The sequence below is a fragment of the Microplitis mediator genome, chromosome 1 (assembly GCF_029852145.1).
Source record: "Microplitis mediator isolate UGA2020A chromosome 1, iyMicMedi2.1, whole genome shotgun sequence".
NCBI classification, from domain to species: Eukaryota; Metazoa; Arthropoda; class Insecta; order Hymenoptera; family Braconidae; genus Microplitis; species Microplitis mediator.
This window is the reverse complement of record NC_079969.1, coordinates 3,218,781-3,238,660: the sequence shown is the minus strand read 5'-3', so window position 1 is coordinate 3,238,660 and position 19,880 is coordinate 3,218,781. Positions and strand designations below refer to the sequence as shown.

The 19,880-nt window shown below is 32.3% G+C and overlaps 2 protein-coding genes across 2 annotated transcripts; one reads left to right on the top strand and one right to left on the bottom strand.

Moving 5' to 3' along the window:
* The first annotated feature begins 1,168 nt into the window (after window positions 1-1,168).
* LOC130667577 (uncharacterized) lies at window positions 1,169-5,897 on the top strand. Its single transcript, XM_057469243.1, has 4 exons — window positions 1,169-1,391; window positions 3,662-3,833; window positions 3,970-4,330; window positions 5,341-5,897. The coding sequence occupies exons 1-4, from the start codon at window positions 1,295-1,297 to the stop codon at window positions 5,563-5,565; spliced, it is 855 nt and encodes a 284-aa protein (XP_057325226.1). The 5' UTR covers window positions 1,169-1,294; the 3' UTR covers window positions 5,566-5,897.
* Window positions 5,898-8,481: 2,584 nt separating this feature from the next.
* LOC130678326 (titin-like) lies at window positions 8,482-19,658 on the bottom strand. Its single transcript, XM_057485505.1, has 7 exons — window positions 19,572-19,658; window positions 17,943-18,148; window positions 14,093-15,111; window positions 13,383-13,950; window positions 9,527-13,338; window positions 9,357-9,449; window positions 8,482-8,941 (listed from the first exon to the last, which is right to left on the bottom strand). The coding sequence occupies exons 1-7, from the start codon at window positions 19,656-19,658 to the stop codon at window positions 8,694-8,696; spliced, it is 6,033 nt and encodes a 2,010-aa protein (XP_057341488.1). The 3' UTR covers window positions 8,482-8,693.
* Window positions 19,659-19,880: the final 222 nt, after the last annotated feature.

The window sequence follows — 19,880 nt, the reverse complement described above, 5'->3', positions numbered from 1 at the left end:
CGGCTAATATTTTGATACCCGCTATCCCTCCTCCGCGTCCAAACCTCCTCTCTTTGCTTTTCCACGCGAATATCCCCTCATTCGAATGATTTATTTATTTATAAAATTATCCTTATTTATAATATTACTTTTTCTGACTGATACTTTTTTTGGTCTAATATTTTTTTTTGGACCGTAAACTCAAAATTTAGGGGTCGCTGGAAAATAAAAAATCAACTTGGTAAATAACGGACACCCAAATACACACATAAATACACTCGGACATCATTCTGAAAATAGTCAGAATAGCTTCCTAGGACCTCAAAACGTCGACATCTGATGAAAACTCGATTTTTGAAAATCGGGGTGAAAACAATAACTTCCCGAATTTTCAAAAATTTACAATTTTCTCAGCGGGAAGTTAAAAAAAAAATTAATAGATAAAGATGAGTCACTAATTTTTCAGTAACTTTAACTTTAATTTTTTATTGTTTTAAAGCTCACGATTTACATATTATTTTTTTAAATTTATCTTATGAGTCGTAAACTTTTACATATTTATTGGAATATAAAATTTTTTACAAAATTATCAGCATCATAAAATATTTTTTTTTTTTTTATTTAAAAAAAAATTTTATCTTTATGCCGAGTAGGTTGGAAAAATACCACGGATTTTAAACTTTATCTGACAACTTTTTTCATCATGATGGCACTTGAATTTTTTGACGGATCGCGAAGAAACGATACAATTTATTCTTGGAGTAATTTCTAGCTTGATTAGGCTCGCAGATAAGCCAATCAGTCAATTAGTTTAGAATTTGGAACCGCTTAAAGATTTCGGAATAAAAAAATTCTACTTTTATCGTTTCTTTTTTTTATAACTTTATAACGAAAGAAATTAGCAAAGTTTTGTAAAAAGTAAATTAAAGCTCATAAATTAAGCTAGAATTTTTATTTCTATTTTGCCATAAAAAATATTAAAATAGTTTTTGAAAAAATGGAATTTTTTTTCATAAGATCACGACTAACATATTTTTTAAAAATCTTATCTTGAGAGTCGTAAAAAATTCACATATCTATTGTCATATACATATGCTGATATTTCTGAAGATTTCATACCCTGAGAATAATAATAATAAATCGTTTTTTTAAATTCCAATTTGAAGTATAAATACACGAGTTTTTTTATAATTTTCCACAAAAAAAAAAATAAGCTTCCATTGACACGAAGAAATTATTCTCGAGTTCTTTAAGAGAGTACACATAATTAATAATTATTATTTATTGTACCAAATTTTTTTTCTCTTCTGGAAAAATGATTTTTCAACTGTTGATTTTATTCCTTAACACCGGAATATTGGTACATTCCCGATTAGTGAGCAGACACCACAGTTTCGGAGAAAATAATACAGGTAATTTTTCGATGTCGACTAGTAAATTTCTCCGGGTCAAAAATAAAACTTGAATCAGGCTCGCTTCGCCTTATTTTCTTTTGAAGTTATCGATTTGCCGACGATTTTTTGATAAGATCTCGACTTTTTCGACTTAAATTTAATTTTTTTAAACTTTTTGAACTGTTTTCATCTTAGTTTCAACTTATTCGTCTTTACTTTGAGCACAATAGTCATTCACCTTACTTTTGACTTGCTAAACCAAGTCGATAAACAAGTCATTTATTCGCCTTACTTTCGCCTTAATATATAAAAATTATTTCACCTTAGTTCTGACTTTTTCGACTTGTAATTTAAGTCGAATAAGTCTACATCAAGTCAGTTTCGACTTGATTTAGACTTTTTCGCCTTACATTTTAAGTCGAATTAGTCTAAACCAAGTGAACTTCGACTTGATCTTGACTTTTTCGTCATAAAATTTAAGTCGAATAAGTCTAAACCAAGTCAATTTCGACTTGATTTCAACTTTTTCGTCTTAAATCGTGACTAAGTAAGCCAGTTAAGTCTAAACCAAGGCGAAAACTTAAGATATTTCATACCTCCGTAAAAAAGTCGAGTTTGTCTTGTGAAAAACGGCTCCAAATTTCGACTTCGTAAAACAAGTCTAAATCAAGTTTTATTTTTGACCCGGGTCCCTATATGCATATAGGAAAATTCTCCTATGTTAATATAGGAATAATTCATATGTATATATATAAAATTTTAAAACAGATAATTTACTTATTTCCTTACATACATATTAGCTTGCTTACTACAAAAAACCATGGGATTCATAACTACGTTTGCTGCGTAAAAGCAACGTGACTTGTAGAAATATAATTTTTTTAAGATAAACTTAACCTTAAACCTGCAAGTTAGCGACATGAAATTAATAGTTGATAAAAAAAAACCTAATTTACTAGATTAAAATGAATATTGACTTATAAATGATTAGCGCAAGTCAAATCAACACTTATTTAAATTAACTAATTAAATCACAACACATTATTGTAATATATAATATATAATATATAATAATTGGTATAATACAAAAAAAATTTAGATCCTTCTTCTGAAGGCTTCATTAAAACTAAACCGGATTAATCTAATTAATGGTTCATTTTAAATGTTTCGATTGGTGAACGTCTTAGTCACACCAATTTCAGCTGAATTTGAATTTTTGAAAAGATCAAAAAATCTCATCCTTTCATAACTTCACAACACCCGAATTTTACCTATGTTAATATAGGAACTTTTCCTACACTGTAAAAAGAGCGGTGTTAAAAATGGACTCGTTTTAACTCCGCCCGGTGTAAAAATGAAATTACACCGGTGTAGGAGGAGTAATACACCGGTGTTAAAAATACCGGTGTCAAAACGGGGTAACCGGTGTCAAAACGGGGTAACCGGTGTAAAAGCGGAGTAAAACTGGTGTAAAAGCGGAGTAAAACCGGTGTAAAAGCGGAGTAAAACCGGTGTAAAAGCGGTGTAACCGGTGTAAACGCGGGATAAATTGCGTCCGCTTGGAGTATTAACTTTAAAGATTATAAAACACAAAAAATGTCATTTCTTTATGGAAATAAATAAAAAATATCATTTATCAACATGTATAGTGATCGAGTAAGTAAAAATATTCACAAAATAAAATATTTTAACACCGGTAAAGAATATCTACACCGGCGGCGGCGTTATTTTAACACCAGTCTAGAATGTTTACACCGGTGGCGGCATTATTTTAACACCGGTACAGAATATTCACATCGGTGGCGGCGTTATTTTCACACCGCTTTCGGGGGTAAATTTAACACCGATAATTTTAACACCTACACCGTTTGGACTTACCCCGGTGATTTTTTACAGTGTATGTATTATAGGAAAAGTTCCTATGTAACAGTATTTTTTCCTACACTGTAAAAAATTTCCAACAAATTTTACTATGGGTGCATAGTAACACCGGACTATAAGGAAACTGGTACAAAATTTACCAGTGTCCCATATAGTAAACGTATGCGCATAGGCCACAATCGTGTAGTCTGCGCATACGTTTACTATAGGACACTTGTAAATTTTGTACCCGTTTTCTTATAGTCCGGTGTTACTATGCACCCATAGTAAAATTTATTGGAAATTTTTCACAGTGTATATTTCCATAGGGAATTTCCCTATGTTTACATCGGAAAAATTCCTATATCCACATAGTAATAGTTACTATGCCAACGTAGGAAAAATTACTATTTTTTTTCTCCGTGTAGACTATGAAACAATGGATAAATGGACAATGAACCACAATAGACCATTTAATAAATCCTCTAATATGTTGTACGGATGGGATGTAGAAATTAAGACAGATAATGAGTGGGGTAAATGTTTTGGTACATTCATCGCACCGCGAGTATACATCACTGATCCTGTGTGTCTTGAAAGGTAAATTTTATAAAATAGTATTTTTTATTTTAATTAAATCGGAGGTCCAGCAAAAAGGAGTAGAGCGATGCCAAAAAATTTTTATTACAAAAAATGTAGTAGGATATTTTATCAATTACTATATATTTGTTTCTAGTCATAATATTATGGATGATACAGCTAGAATTGTTATCGGAAAAGAATACGACGGTAAAAAAATCAGAGATGACATAAAAGTCAATGTCAATGAAATATTCTACAGTGAAGACTTTAATCAATTGTTCAATAAGAATAAACGTAAAATAGCAGTAGTTATAACTGATGAACCAGTTGGACCCGAACAAGATAAAAATGGATACGTAAAAATAAATTCAAATCTTGATGATATTTATACAGACAAGTGTTACGTACCACAATATAATGGCCGGGAAACGACATTTACTTACTGTGATTTTGTAGTGTTCGATAATCGTTTCGGAAATCCTACTAATATTTATTGTTTTGGCTCCCAGGATTTTGTGAGTACATTGAGACATTGGCGTTATTTCAAAATCACTATAATAGTAAACATCAAATTTATTAATTTGATCCCGTATGAAAATAACATAAATGGTTGAAATATATGATAAATATCAGAAAATATATGTGGCGAATTTAACTATATTTTCTGATATTTTTTTTTTTTATATTAAAAAATATAACATTCATCATATACGAGTTCGTATATGTTTAGCATATATAGAATATATATGTCAATCATATACAAAAAATATATTTTTATCATATATGAAAATATATATTCTTGTCATGTACGAAAACTATATTTTTATCATACATAAAAATATATATTTCTATCATATTCGAAACATATATTCTGATGATATATAAAAACATATATTTATATTGTGTATGGAAAAAAAAAGTTTCTTATTCGTATGACCAACTCCAATTAAATTAGATATAAATTTTAATATACTCTTTAAATTGCAGTTAAAATTTTCAAAATTAGTTAATTTTACGCGAATATATATTCCCATATACATATACATACACCGAATAAAATATATGCTTAATATAACAAAGAAAATATATGGTACCATATATAATATAAATTATATGCTGCCATATATTTCATTTCATATAAAAATTTTATATTTTTTGAATATAAAAGGAAATATATCAATACAATATATTATGAGGTAAATGTAAATGTATATATAGCTTAATATAAAAAACATATAAGTTACACATTTGGAATACATATATTTACTTCTGTATATAATTTTATATTAAATCGGCCAAAATCTCTATATGATTTTTTATAATATATCATATATTTTTTTGTTGCAAACATATATGATTTTATATATTTTAACCATATATTTTTTTTTCACACGGGGAACCTCTCAAATTTTGATTTGAGAGTAATTAAATTTTTTTTTAATTGCATATATATATATGTGTGATTTTGAAATATTAAATTATTAAACCAATAAATTAAATAATTCCGTTTTAATAAATTTTACAGCCGAGTTCCGGAAGTGGTTTATTTTGTGCCTTGAAAACAAATCTCAAAGTCGATGTTTTAGTTGGAATTATAGCTGGTAAAAGCCATGGCTATAAATTCTGGAGAAGCTCGAATCTGTTCACGGCAGTTGTTGAAAATATTAGCGGACTAAATGAAACTATAATGAGCAATGTAGACGATGAGTTAAATTATCTTACTTATATTCAGGGTCTTACGCTTGAATAACCGCTGACAAAATAACCGCGATAAAATAACTGACGACAAAATAACCGAATGACAAAATTACCGTATGACAAAATAACCGACGACAAAACACACAAAAACCATGATAAAAGGGGGGTTATTTTGTCATTTGGTTATTTTGTCATTCGGTTATTTTGTCGTCGGTTATTTTGTCTTTGGTTGAACTGTTACGCAACCATGTTATTAAGAACAGTTCGAAATGAAAAATTCGTTTCTTTAAGAAATTCGAATAATTCAAAATAATTACCTAAAATATCGATGAAATAAAAATGATTTAAAATTGGTAATTAAATAAATAATCAATTTAAAAATAATCACATTCGTTTATTCTTGATTACCTATTTTCTATCCAAATTACAGATTATTCAATCATTTACCCCCCCCCCCCTCTCACACATACACATCACCCGTCTGTCATTCTGTGATTCACAAAACTATCACTTTTCGGATGCCATAAAAATCCCGTTATTGGTCGTCTTACCCTATAATAATAAATGATTTTTCACCATACCTGCGCCGAAAGTTTAAATTCCTGCCCTGTTTAGAGCGAAGAATTAGTATATTACACACCTAGGGAGGAAAGTAGGACATGCCGACCCGCTAGTTTCCTAATTCCTTATCCATACTAGATCTCCATAGGAAATCGTCGTGATAACCCACATGGGAACCTATACTAGATTCCATATGGATTTGGGATGGTGTAGATTTCTGAAATAAACCATATCGACACCCATCCGAAAACGACACGTGGGAACCCACATAAAAATCTAGGCCAGATTCTCATATGGATGTTTTCGATAGGGTATATTTTTTGCATCATTAAAAAATCCGCGGTTGTTGTGAGACTCGAACCCAGGTCTCTCAGGTTACGAGTTCTGACTGCTAACCACTGCGCTAACTCTGTTGGCTTGAAATCTATTTTTTTGAAATGCTAATTTATTCATCACTGAGAGACAAATTTATTCACCAGGAATAAAAACGTGTATTAGAATTTTTTCCAAAACATCACTACATATTAATAAATATTAATTATATATAAGTATGAATTTTATTTTACAACAATTAATTTGATTGCAGAAAAATAAATGAGAGTATTATGAAAAATAAAATTTAATTAAATACAAATATGCGTTTACCAAAATCACCACAAGCACTATATATAACTCTCGATATATGGCAACGCTTGGCTAGAGCTAGAGCTAGAGAATTTCGGGATGCACCCAGACTAAAAAATATACTTAAAATCTTTTATTTTTATTAATAATTTATCAATTATTCTCATTGTTTGCGCGGTAAATTTAAATATTTGAAGAAAAAATTATTAGAAACGAGAAAATTTAAAAATCGTACGTCAAAATAAAATGGCGGCAGAATATGATAGCAAAATATTTAAAATATTAAAAAAAAACACTTGAGTGTTTGAACAAACCTTGGCGGGGAAATAATTTGCAGAAGGGTTTCCTAATACACTTGGAGATTTAAATTAAATTGCTCCAAGTGTATTGCAGCTAAAAAACGTCACTTAACTGCTATTTCCCACCAGACGATGCCAGATGATTTTGCTCAGGAACTTGGAAGTTATCAGCATCAGCAATTCGCAACACTTTACACTCGAACTGAACACTTGACACTTTACACTGACACTGAACACTTAACTACACCACAGATACTTTGCACAATTTAAATTAATAAAAGATAAATTTTACAATCACTGCACAATTTTACACGACTTAACTGCAATACTGTGTTTCAATTCAAACGTAAAGAAAGATCTGGACTACAACTGCCATTTTCGATGATACTGACTGCCGCTATCGAACCGTCAGTTGAAACAAAGGAATCGATTTTGCGATTCATTCGACCACCCCCACTTAACAAAAATTTGAACGTCGAATACAGTGATGCGAAGTAGCGTCAACTTGGTTCGGCGGTCGATGAATCGCAAATTCGATTCTTTTGTTTCAACTGACGGTTCGATAGCGGCAGTCAGTATCATCGACGCCAGTAGTAGTCCAGATTCTTCTTTACGTTTGAATTTAAACAGTACTGCGGTTAATTCGCGGAATTATCCACAAAGTTTATTGCTCAGAGTTATCGTTTAATTAAATTGTGGAGTGTTGGTAAAATTTAAATTGAGCAAAGTGTCTCTAGTGCAGTTAAGTGTTAAGTTTTCAGTGGTAGTGTAAAGTGTTAAGTGATCAGTTCGAGTGTAAAGTGTTGCGAATTGCTAATGCTGATAACTTCCAAGTTCCTGAGCAAAATCATCTGGCATCGTCTGGTGGGAAATAGCAGTTAAGTGACGTTTTTTAGCTGCAATACATTTGGAGCAATTTAATTTAAATCTCCAAGAGTATCAGGACACCCTTCTGCAAATTATTTCCCCGCCAAGGTTTGTTCAAACACTCAAGTGTTTTTTTTAAATATTTTAAATATTTTTGTATCATTTTCTGCCGCCATTTTATTTTGACGTACGAATTTTAATTTTTTCCAATTTTTAATAATTTATTTTTCAAATATTTAAATTTTCACACACACACACACACACACGCCATCTAAAAATAGTCAGAATATCTTCCTAAGACTTCAAAACGTTGAGATCTGATAAATTGAAATTGGATCGAAACCAATGACTTCCTTTTTTTGAAAATTTTAAATTTACATAGCGGGAAATTTTAAAAAGTACTATTCCATTGAACTAATATTCAAAATTGCAATAATAATAACACGAAAATAATCGATATGATGGGGAATAAAATAAAAAATAAATTATAATCTTTACATTAATTATTTATACGTTCAAATATATCAATGCTACATCATATTATTCTATCGAATTATCATATTATTAAATTTCTTTTTTTGTTTACATAATTACATATTTATACGGCTCATTACTGTTCAATTAATTTTGATTTAATTAGATAATAATATCACTCGACAACTTAATTATCACAGTAAAATTATAAAAGTAAAAAATAAAATAATGAGATGCATTTTTTATCACAGCTGCTTTTTTAAAATAAAAAAAAATTAAAAATTAAAATTGTTTTTAAAATAACAAAAACAATTTTATTTGTTCGACTGTAGTTATATCTCGATGTAGTCTTAACTTATTTACTCAGGGACGAGGGATTGTACTTATATTTAATAGCCGGACACCGAGGGTTTCTTTTATTAGCGATTTGTTTCCAGTACTGTGGAGTCCGCGACTGGAAAAAAGTTTGCAGCAACTGTTGCAATTGGTTATTTAAAGGGCGAGGTGGCTGCCAACGGAGAAGTGTCGTACTGATGCTGATAAAATAGTGTCGGGTTAATGTCAATAGTGTCAGTGCGATACCTTCTTGAATTTCTGGTTCAACTGGAAAAGGCAAATTTATTTATTTATTAACACGTGTTTGAATCGATATATAGAATTTTTACACATATATGTACATATGTGAGCTTGTAAAGAGATCAAGAATTTAATGCTCTTTAAAATGAGTACCCACAAGCCATATTTATTTTTCCATATTTCATATACATATATTTTGATATATATAGTTATGTGATATATCTTATAAAATATCTAAAATAAATATGGCTTGTTTGTACTCATTTTAAAGCCCATCAAATTCTCAATCTTTTTAGACAATAAAAAAAGTATATACATATGTCTACATATATGTACATATATGAGCATTACAAAAAAAAAAAATAATTTTCTAAAACCGGGGCATTAATTTTTCTTCCCATTTGTCATAACCCAAAATCTCATAAAATTTTCGGAAACTCACCAGTACCAGCATCCAAAATATCGCACAGTTGATTAACAATTTTCTCTACTTCTTTTCCCTCATCATCGACCGGGAACGGGCGCAGCAAATACCCTAAAAAAAGAAAAAAATCGAAATTAAGCTCAACCTCCAAAATTTCAACCTTCTATTTAAAAAAAAAAAAATCTTACCGAGTAACTTGAAAGTTTCATAAATTTTATAGCTTTCGTTTTTATTGACAATCATCAGCAACAATTTCTTAACAATATTCTTGTACGTCCAATCAACGCCCTCTCTTTTCGCGATCAAAGCAATAGCCGGTACCAAACATCTGTCATATTCTCCAAATTTGAATGCTTCCAACAAGTCACCAATAATCTTGTTCGTCACAAAATTATCTGGGTACTGATACAAATGCGACAGTAAATTTTTTACGCAAGTTATTTTCGAATTGTCTTCTTTGAATCGTTTCTGATTTTTGATTATCGTCGCAATACTAATTATTAGATACTTAGTTCTACTTTGTGGAGGCAAACTCATGGTGTTTTCATCATAAGTCGGTATCACCTCAGCCCAACATGTCAAAATTACATACAAAATATTGAAAACTTTCGTCTGAAAGCAGTAAAGCGCGTCGCAGATCATAATCCTGACTCTTTCGCGGTCTTTTTTTATCTTCGCCATCAAAACAAAGAATCGCGCGAGACCTTCAAGAACATTCGTATCAGTCTCATTGTCGCTGTTGTTTTTAAGTCTGAACAAAGTCGAGTCGATGATGTCCATGACCTTGAACATGATCCCAGGTCGCCTCTGCTCATATCTAGCCAGGAATCCGATGATTTTCTGCTGGGATACGGTCATGAGTGGCGCTGGCGGCGTGTACTCGCGATTCAACGGCTCATTTAGTTCGCAGCGCTCTTTCATTAACTCGACAGTCACGTTCGCGAAGTTCATTTCGTTGAAATCTAACTTTTCTAGATTAGCTATGAAACTGTCATTGAGATCATTAGTCCAGTTCGGGGCGTCCAGAAGACGCTGATACTCGCTTTTGATGAACTTTTCAATGGATTTCGATTTTGTTACGGCGATTTCTTCAGTGAGTCTCTGGATGTAGGTTTTGTTCGAAGAAATTCTGGAGTGCAGGTAAAAATCTAGGAGATTTTGAATGCTACTTTGTCGCGGTGGAAGGGTTTCTGGAGGATCTGGTGATTTTGGGCTGAGTTCTGGTTCAGCTTCTGGAATATTGGCCTCGGGTTTGGATGTTTTCGGAGACTGCGGCAAAGATTCTGGGGTTGATTTGACGGTTACTGGAGAACATTGAGGCGATTTTAAAGTTTTCGTTGGACTAATTGAAACCGTTCGATTTCTGAGGCTTCTTGTATTTTTGGGTGAACTTCTTGTAGCTTCTGGACTCATAGATTTAGCCGATTCATCGACGGGAGATGCTGGCAGAGTTACAATGGCTTCTGGAATTTTCCTGGAATTCGAAGCTTTGTTGATGATCGAAGTTTCTAGAAGCTTTGATTTTCGAACGAGTGGTAACTTGAAGGCCCTCATAGGCTTTTCTATTATTTTCGGAAGCATTCTAGAAGGCACATTTGGTCTGGAAGATTCTAGATTTTTTTCTGGAACTGGAGCTGGACTTGGAGTCGCGAGTGTGGGGTCTTTGGATTCAGGTTCTGGAGATTTTATCTCTCGAGACTCGGCAACAATTACAGACTTTGAAATTTTGTCTTCTAGAGGCTTGTCGGGCTCGGAGTCTAATTGAGAATCTTTCGGCAAAAGTTCCAATTCTGGATCGGTCTCTAACTCTGAAACTGTTCCGGTTCCGGAAGCTTCTGAAGACTGTTCGACGATCTCTAATTTTTTATCTCTCATGTCCGAAGTCTCAGAGTTCATAAAATTGTCATCGGATGCCGGAATAGATTTGGAAGCATCAGAAACATCGAGGCCTAGAGATAATTCAAGCGATTCCGAAGTTTCTGAACAAATTGATGTAAATTCTTCAGTTTCCATCGACTCTGCAGACGTGGATGAATTTTGTATGCATACTTCAGAATTTTTTAGTCCATCACCAATTATAATTTCTTGGTTAAATTCTAGTTTGACTGCTTCTGAATTGTCTATAACTTTGTTCTCATCTCTAACTGTATTTGTCCTTTCTAGAGGTTTTAGTTTATCGGTAGTTGTTTCTGAATTTTCTAAGAGTTTTTGTTCAATTTGTACTGTTTCGGTATTTTCTAGAAGTGCTAAATTACTTGTAACTGTATTTAAATTTTCTATGGCCTCAGGATCACTAATAACTTTCGTAGAACTTTTTAGAGCTTTTGGATCATTCGCAACTGCTTCTAAATTTGCTAGAAGATTTTTCTCACTTTGTGCGGTTTTTGAATTTTCTAGAAACTTCGATTTATTTGTAGCGAGCTCCGAACTTTCTAAAACTTCTGGATTACTTGCAACTGTTTTTAAATTTTCTATAAGTGTTTGTTCGCTTTGGATTTTTTGTAATTTGTCTATAAATTCTGGAACAGTTGTAACTACATCTGATTTTTTTGTAAGTGCGGACTCTTTTGAATTAATTTTCAAACTTTCTATAACTTTTTCATTCGATTTCTCAGCATTAACTTGTGAACTTTCTGGAACATTTTCTTCAGGTTCTGACTCTGTAAAAATCCCTAGTAATCCTGAACTCATAGAACTACTTTTTGAACTTTCTAGAAGATTTTCGTGCTCTCCGGAACGATTTGAATTTTCTAGCCTTGACTCACCAGAACTTTCTCTAACTTCCACAACTTTCTCATCCTGAGACTTAATTGAACTTTCTATAATTGGTAAGATTTCCATTGGTGAGTTTGTTTTAGATTCTGGAGTTTCTACAATATTTCCAACCGAGTTTTCTTCAACCGAATTATTTCCTAAACTTTCTAGTTTTCGGTTTTGCAAATCGGGCTCTTCGACAAATTCTGCACTTGTAACAACTTTAACTTTTCTAGTATATTTTCTTTTCACTCCATCAGGATTTTTTGGCTGCCTACTGACAGGTTTTTTAACCACGGGAATTCCATTGACGATAACTATTTTCGGAGATCGTTTCGTCGGAATCAGCTTAGAAATTTCAATTCCCGGCGTCTTTGGATCCGTAACTTTTTCTTTTTCTTCCAAAGCTGAAGTCTCTAGTGAAGTTTCTGGAGTTTTCTGTACCTGCGTAGACTCTGGCATATCAGAACTACTCTCTGGATCTACAAAACTCTTCAACAAATCTATGGGATTTATCGGATTTGCATCTTTATCGGTCGTCGATCGCATCTCCCGACGTCTTTTCGCCGGTTGAACTTTTGCTTTCGTAGCCGGACGTTTTCCAACTGGACTAACTTCTAGATTTGTTTTCGGAGTATGAGCGATTCTCTTGCGCTGACTTTTCGGAACCGATGACTCGCCAGCTTCTATGAAGTTCAAAACGCTAGAAGATGGCGTCGTAACGAATGGCTTGTTTGTCTTTAATTTGCGCAATTTTTTAAAAATGTCGGACTGGATTTGCGCAGAAGTTTTTGATACTTCACCTGATCTTTTGGTTTGCTTAGTCACGTTGGTCGAAGTATTTGGACGTTTATTATTGTTACTGTTATCCGCAGAAAATAGATTAGTTATCATATTTTTTATTCTTTCTGACGATAATTCCGGACTGTCAGATCTCACAGTTTTTACACGATTTTTCATCGCACTCACTGGATTCGTAAACTTCGGAGAACAGGCCTCGCTTTCACTCAAATCAGTTGTGGAAAAATTTTTCATGCTATTCAAGTCGGGTCTGGATTCTAGATTCTCATTTTTTGAATCAGAAGTTAAAATTCTTGGACATCTTTTAATTCGATTAAATTTTTCATCATTTGGTTGACTTCTAGATTCTTTGGATGGACTTCTAGATAATTTAGATCGTCTAGATTTTGAAGTTGAACAACTTCTGGAATCTAAATTTTCTTTACTTCCAGAAGATGATTCAACTCTAGATCGTTTACGACTTCGAGTTAGAGATGGGCTTCTAGATACTTTAGAGCGACTTGTAGATCTTCTAGAACTTGTTCTTGATAAACTTCTAGATCTTCTAGACGAACTTCTAGATCTTGATGAAATTCGAGATTTCCTAGATAAACTTCTAGATCTTCTAGGAGTTCTAGATTTTCTAGGACTCCTAGATCTTCTAGGACTTCTAGATCTTCTAGATCTTTTAGGACTTCGAGACCTTCTAGGACTTCTAGATCTTCTAGATCTTTTAGGACTTCGAGACCTTCTAGGACTTCTAGATCTTCTAGGACTTCTAGATCTTCTAAGACTTCTAGATCTTCTAAGACTTCTAGATCTTCTAAGACTTCTAGATCTTCTAGATTTTCTAGGACTTCTAGATCTTCTACGACTTCTAGATCTTCTAGATTTTCTAGGACTTCTAGATCTTCTACGACTTCTAGATCTTCTAGATCTTCTAGATTTTCTAGGACTTCTAGATCTTCTACGACTTCTAGATCTTCTAGATCTTCTACGACTTCTAGATCTTCTAGGACTTCTAGATCTTCTAGGACTTCTAGAGTTTCTAGACGAGCTTCTAGATCCTGACGAACTTCTGGATTTTTTATTTTTTTTCAGATTAACATTTTTAACAACCAATTGGCTCAGTACTGAAGTTAGCAAATCTACTGACAAATTATTATTCGAACTATTGTTCGAAGATCCACAGCAGTTTTCAGGTTGACTACAGCAGTTACTCCTTTTCTGACCCTCTATTAGATTCTTCATATCCAATACTTCCTTTTTAAGTTCCTCGTAGTCTTTGTCGCCATTTTGTGTACCAGCGCCACCATCTTGTCGTACGTCAACTCTATCTTGTATATTTTGCGGTAATTGACTATTTGTCACTAAACTTACAGCCGAAGTGCCTACTGGATCATCGGACGGGTCAATTGGATCAAGCTGAGGTAAAAAAGGTTCACCCAACCCCACCGAAGTCGTCATGGCATTTAAAATTTCATCAACCGGCTCGGCACCTAAGGTTGCATGACATTTGTTGCAATGCAACGGATACAAATTATTATGTGACGTATTTGGATCTGTCATCGTGCCCTTGTGGTCTAGTAGAGGGCGCACTTGTACTTCAACGCTATGAGTTATTTTTTTGGGCGCGCGTTTTTTGGGGCTGGGAGTAGAAACTACTGGTAGGTCATCGGTAGAAGTCGATTCATCTTTTAGAACGGGAGATAGAATAGAGTTATCATTTGCTGAATCGTTTTTATTTGAGCTGACGTTCTCGGTGTCAACTTCATGTACGTCGTTATTGAGAAGCGAAAAATCAATTAGCTCAGTTTGGCGGGTCGTTTGAAACGGCGAAGTCTTTTTTTGTTTCCTGGCCAATTTTTTTTCATAATTAGGATCTGTTTTGTGATAAGCAGCCAACTCTTTTTTTAAATCTCGGATTTGGATCTCGAGGTTTGACTTCACGACATTAAATTCAAGTGATTTGACCGATTGCTCTTCTTCCAGTTCTTTTACTCTCGCAATTTGCTGCTCTTTAAGTTTTTCATTTGCGGCGATATTGATCTCGTGTTCATCACACTGTTTCATAAGCTGCTCATTACGTTCACTCAAATCTTTGAATCTAGATTCGCGCTCATTCAGTTTAAGACGGATAGCTTTCGTCGAATTGCGCTCGCGAGCTATTAAATTTCTGTAATATTCTTCGGCAGATTGAGAGTCCTCTCGAAGTTTATTATACTCGGCTATTAATCGTCTGAAAGTGGAGTCGTAATTTAAATTTTCATTATTTATTTTCGAAAACTGTGATTCTAATACGCGAATTTATATTTTGCGTACTTGTGATTTAAATTTTATCTAAAGTATTTGAGGTACGACAAAAATGTACATGAAAAATTTTATAGGAAATTTAATTCTCTATACAAAATGTAATTTTGCTGCTTAATTTAAGTGTGATTATTAATAATAAAAATTGTTTATTCTATTTATTTACATCTTTTTTTATTTTCGAACGATCGAAAATTGAATTTGCCATGGGACAAAAAAATTTTAACTTTTATATGGAAGAAAAATTAAAAATTATTTTCTTTAATTCAAATTTCCTGCTGAAATATCAAAAATATGACTTCAATGTATTCATACATTTTTACAGGCTATTAAATTCTCTATAAAAAAGGTCCTTATATATTTTTACGTAAACTCAATCGTTAATGTGCAATTGGAATTTAAATAAAAATGACAGATTTTTATTTTGATACTCAATAAAAATTCCGCGATTTTTTTTTATATTTTTTAAAATTCCGGTCTAAATATCAAAAATATGACTAAAATGTATAGATACAATTTTGTAGAATATTAAATTTTCTATAAAAAAGGTCTCTGTCCTTTTGTACATAACTCTTATTATTTACCCATAATTGCAATTCACAATTTTTTTATCCGGTGACTGATAAATTTCAAAAAAATTTTTTAAAAAATTAAAACTAAAAAAAATCTCACGCAATTAAAAATAAAAAACCGTAACTGTGAGAATTGTAAAAAAAAAAATTACACCCTAGCATTACGAAGGAACAAAAATACCGGCATTTATAAAATAAATAAATAAACTTACGCTGAATTAAAAATTTTTTCTTTGAGCAGCAGAAAGCTTTCTTTCAATTCCTCATATCTCTCGTCATTAGTCTGTAATATAAAAAAATAGATTATTTATAATTAAAAAAAAAAACTTCTTTGAATCTAACCTCCCAAGTATTTTTTTGGCGGCTGAATTAAATAAAAAAAAATAATATTCACTTATAAAAACTTACTCCAAAACCAATGTCACTATTATTTTCAACTGAATCGTCCATTTTTATTAAATACAATTTTTAAATGAATTACTGCGATTATTTATTTGAATAATTTATTTTCAACGCACGTTGCATTACGTTTATAAACGTACATATAGGCTATGTTCTCGTATGCACTGTGACCACTGTAAGGTGTGACTTCCGACTTGCATTACGAGCACTGAAGCCACTGAACCAGTGCAGCCAGATCACGGACGAAAAGTTCCCCTTCCCAAGCACCGTTTAAGCTGTCAGTGATGCTAAAATGGTGCGAAGGAAGGGAAACTTTTCGTCCACGATCTGGCTGCACTGACTCCCCTCGCAAATTTGAGTCACGGTGGAAACACCGTGGAAGTGTAAACACCATGGATCCACCGTGGTGTTTACACGGTGGGTTTGTTCCATTTCACCACCGGGTATACACGGTGTTTCCACTGTGATTATGCCGTGTATCCACTGTGATTCCACGGTGGCTTTGTGCTATTTCACCACCGTGGTTCCACGGTGTATCCACCACGTAATCACAGTGGAAACACCGTGTATACACAGTGGTCAAGCCACCGTGAAATCACGGTGGATACACCGCGTAATCACAGTGGTAAAATGGAACAAACCCACCGTGTTTCCACCGTGATTCAAATCTGCGAGGGATCGCAGTGCAATATCGGAACACGCAACACGGCTATACCGGATACAAAAGCAATAGTGTTGTAATAGCGAATTCGATTAATCGAACAATCGATGTTTTTGTTTCGATTGTCGGTGTTTTTTAATCGATTGTAAAGGATTCGACTAATCGAAAAAAAATCAATTTCATTTTTCAACATCAATTATTTTATACATAGCTTTCATTTAAATTTGTTATGAAAATATAAATTTTTTATTTAAAATTCAGAAATATTATTCTTGGTTCAAGAAAAATATAGTAGATATAAATGTCCTTCGTCATTTATAACCTTTCAGTTCCAACTTCCAACCCCTTTACCCTAATTAAGGACGTTCATTCGCTACGCTAGAGTCAAATGAGTACTAAATTTTTATGAAATTTATTTAGCACTTGAAAAAATTTTCAATATATATTAAAAATATTACAATGATTTATCGATTTTATCAATGCCAAGATGACTAAATTTAAGAAAATTTTGTTCTTGAACCAAGAAAATTTTCGTTTTTATTCAAAATTGCAAAAAATATTCTTGCGGCAAGAAAAAATTTCTTGCGCCAAGATATCCTTTTTTTCTGTGTAGGGTGTGCCAAAAAAAATCGATAATTTTTTTTTTGACTCTCTCACGAAAAATTTGTTTGTCAGCCCTAAAAAAAAATTCAGTTAAAATTTCAGCCCTTAATTTCAATTTTAAGAGGTCCATCATCGATCTCAAAGTTTTCCCATTTAAATAACATGGGAAAACTATTTTTTTACATTATTTATGGCTGCAAACTGTGAAGATTTTTTTTTTTGACATTATTGATCAGTGAACCTTCTTAAGCAATAAATTGTCTACAAATAAGTCCGTGGACACATGAGCACATGAGAACAGCCGAGAGAAAAAAAAATTTCGATTTGTTTTGGAGCACTCTAAAGAATATACTCACTATTGATAACAAATTACACTTTTTATTGCTTCATGGAAATTTGAAAAATTTTGTTTATCAATTACTGATACAAAATTGTGCTTTTCGATATTTTATACGAATTTTTAATATTATCTTTTTTCATAGAAAATTTTAAAAATTAATGTAAAAACTACCTTGAAAAAACGATTCACCAACGTTTACTCCAAACTCGCGAAATGCCTTGACAAAGTTTGATCCATTATCAGTCACTGTAGTCAGCACTTTTTTGTCGATACCATATGACGCATATATTTCTTTAATCAATTGAGCTACTCGGTCATAAGAATGAGTGCCCTTAAGTCTTTTACAAGCTATAGCGTAAGACTTACGTTCAAAAGTTTGACTTTCGATCTGAAAATTAGATATTTATTGTAATGCCAAAAAAAAAATCGTCTTCGGAAATACGCATGGTTATGTCCTGTTAAAACTACGAAATCATATATCTTTGTGGCAACTAGTGTTAACGTTCTATGAAGTGTCATAGAATTCATATAATAATTTATAAATTGTTGTATTATATATTTTTTCATTATACCAGCATCGCAACTTGAAGTTTCAGTGTCTCTACAGCCCGTCGAAACAAGCTAATTTCAAGCCGATGCTGCAAACAACTGCTAGCGAATTCGTAATTCAAAAATATCTTCGCATCGGGCAGAAACATGCGTGTTTCTTCCCTAGAGAAGAAACACAATTGTTTCTGCCCGGTGTCAGTTATATTTAACGTTCATTTGCAGCCTTATTACTCTCATGTGTTTACATGTCACTTGACTTTATTTATTTCATTTTTTCAGTGACAGTTTTAATTAATTAAATAAAATTATTAAAAAATAAGTGAAAATAAAATTTTTGTATTATTTACTATTTAATAAGTGACTGTAGATCACATATTTCTCATTCTCTAACAGTTCTCCGCATCATTGGCTTTAAAGTAACTTGTTTCTTACTGGCTGCTGGCACTGAATCTTGAAATTCCGATGCAGGTAACCATGAAAAATATAGTGTGTGACTCAGGATAAAACACGATTTCAGACTAAGGGTGATGTCAGCCTGCGGCTCGGGCAGCCAACCTCACCCTAGTCTGAAATCGTCTTGTTTCATCCCTTGTCACACAATATACTATTTTATCGCAAAATATGTCAGAAATTCACCAAATAACCGCTTTTGAAATTTAAAAATTAATCTTTTTAAAATCTCGAGTTCAAAATAATCTTTAAAATTTCCGAGGACAATTTTTTTATTGATTAAAAAAAGTATTCTGTTCATTATAATTTAAAGAAAAAAAAATCATAAATCAAAACAACTTATTCAACAATTCATTTCCAATTATAATATAAAATTGTTACGGATATTTATAAATAACAATTAAATAACAAAGAAAATGACGAAAACAAATTTCAATTTAAAAAATAACATCATTAGTTTCAGAAAAACAAAAAATGTTTTTTTGTTCTACGACCATCTTAGTTAAGTTACAGCCTTTTTAAGATTACCGAAAAATTTTGGATATTTTTAATATATTCTTAAATTTTTGTGACCCGATTATTTCTTTGTAAATTTTATGATTTACAAAATATTATGTAAAAATTACAGAATAAGTTATGCTATTTTCAAATTAAGAGTTCTGTAAAATTAGTTTTCAATGAAAGACCATTTTATTCTGTACTGTAGTTATTCATAACACAGTTCTGTTGCATCAATTTTTGTAGCTGCAACGAGACTAATCCTGTAACTCCACTAGGACAAAACCAGTTGAATGTTGTATTGAATAACTTACCCAATGAATCGTCATTCCTAAAAATCGACGATGCTTACTTGACCAAGTGTCAGCAGTTGTACACACGAATTGAACATTATTAACCATATCTTTTATGTTGCAAATATGTTGATTATAAGCATGTTTTATACGGCGTTCCACCGTTCGGGCGGATAAATGCTGGAGTGGCACATTACCTTTTTTAATGTGAAAATCTAAAAAATCAACCAATGAAATTGTTGAAAAAAAATTTACACACGGTCAATTTTTTTAGATTAATTATCTAATATATTTTTTTCTCACCGATAATAAATGAAATTCGTTGATTTT

Excerpts from the sequence above, each read along its gene's own strand:
- LOC130667577 (XM_057469243.1), top strand. The coding sequence starts at position 1,295 with ATGATTTTTCAACTGTTGATTTTATTCCTTAACACCGGAATATTGGTA. Across the intron at positions 3,834-3,969 it reads GATCCTGTGTGTCTTGAAAG|TCATAATATTATGGATGATA; the intron begins GTAAATTTTATA and ends ATTTGTTTCTAG. Across the intron at positions 4,331-5,340 it reads GTTTTGGCTCCCAGGATTTT|CCGAGTTCCGGAAGTGGTTT; the intron begins GTGAGTACATTG and ends TAAATTTTACAG.
- LOC130678326 (XM_057485505.1), bottom strand. The coding sequence starts at position 19,658 with ATGGTTAATAATGTTCAATTCGTGTGTACAACTGCTGACACTTGGTCA. Across the intron at positions 13,951-14,092 it reads AATAGAGGGTCAGAAAAGGA|AAGTTCGTCAGGATCTAGAA; the intron begins GTAACTGCTGTA and ends TAAAAAATCCAG. Across the intron at positions 9,450-9,526 it reads TGAAACTTTCAAGTTACTCG|GGTATTTGCTGCGCCCGTTC; the intron begins GTAAGATTTTTT and ends TTCTTTTTTTAG.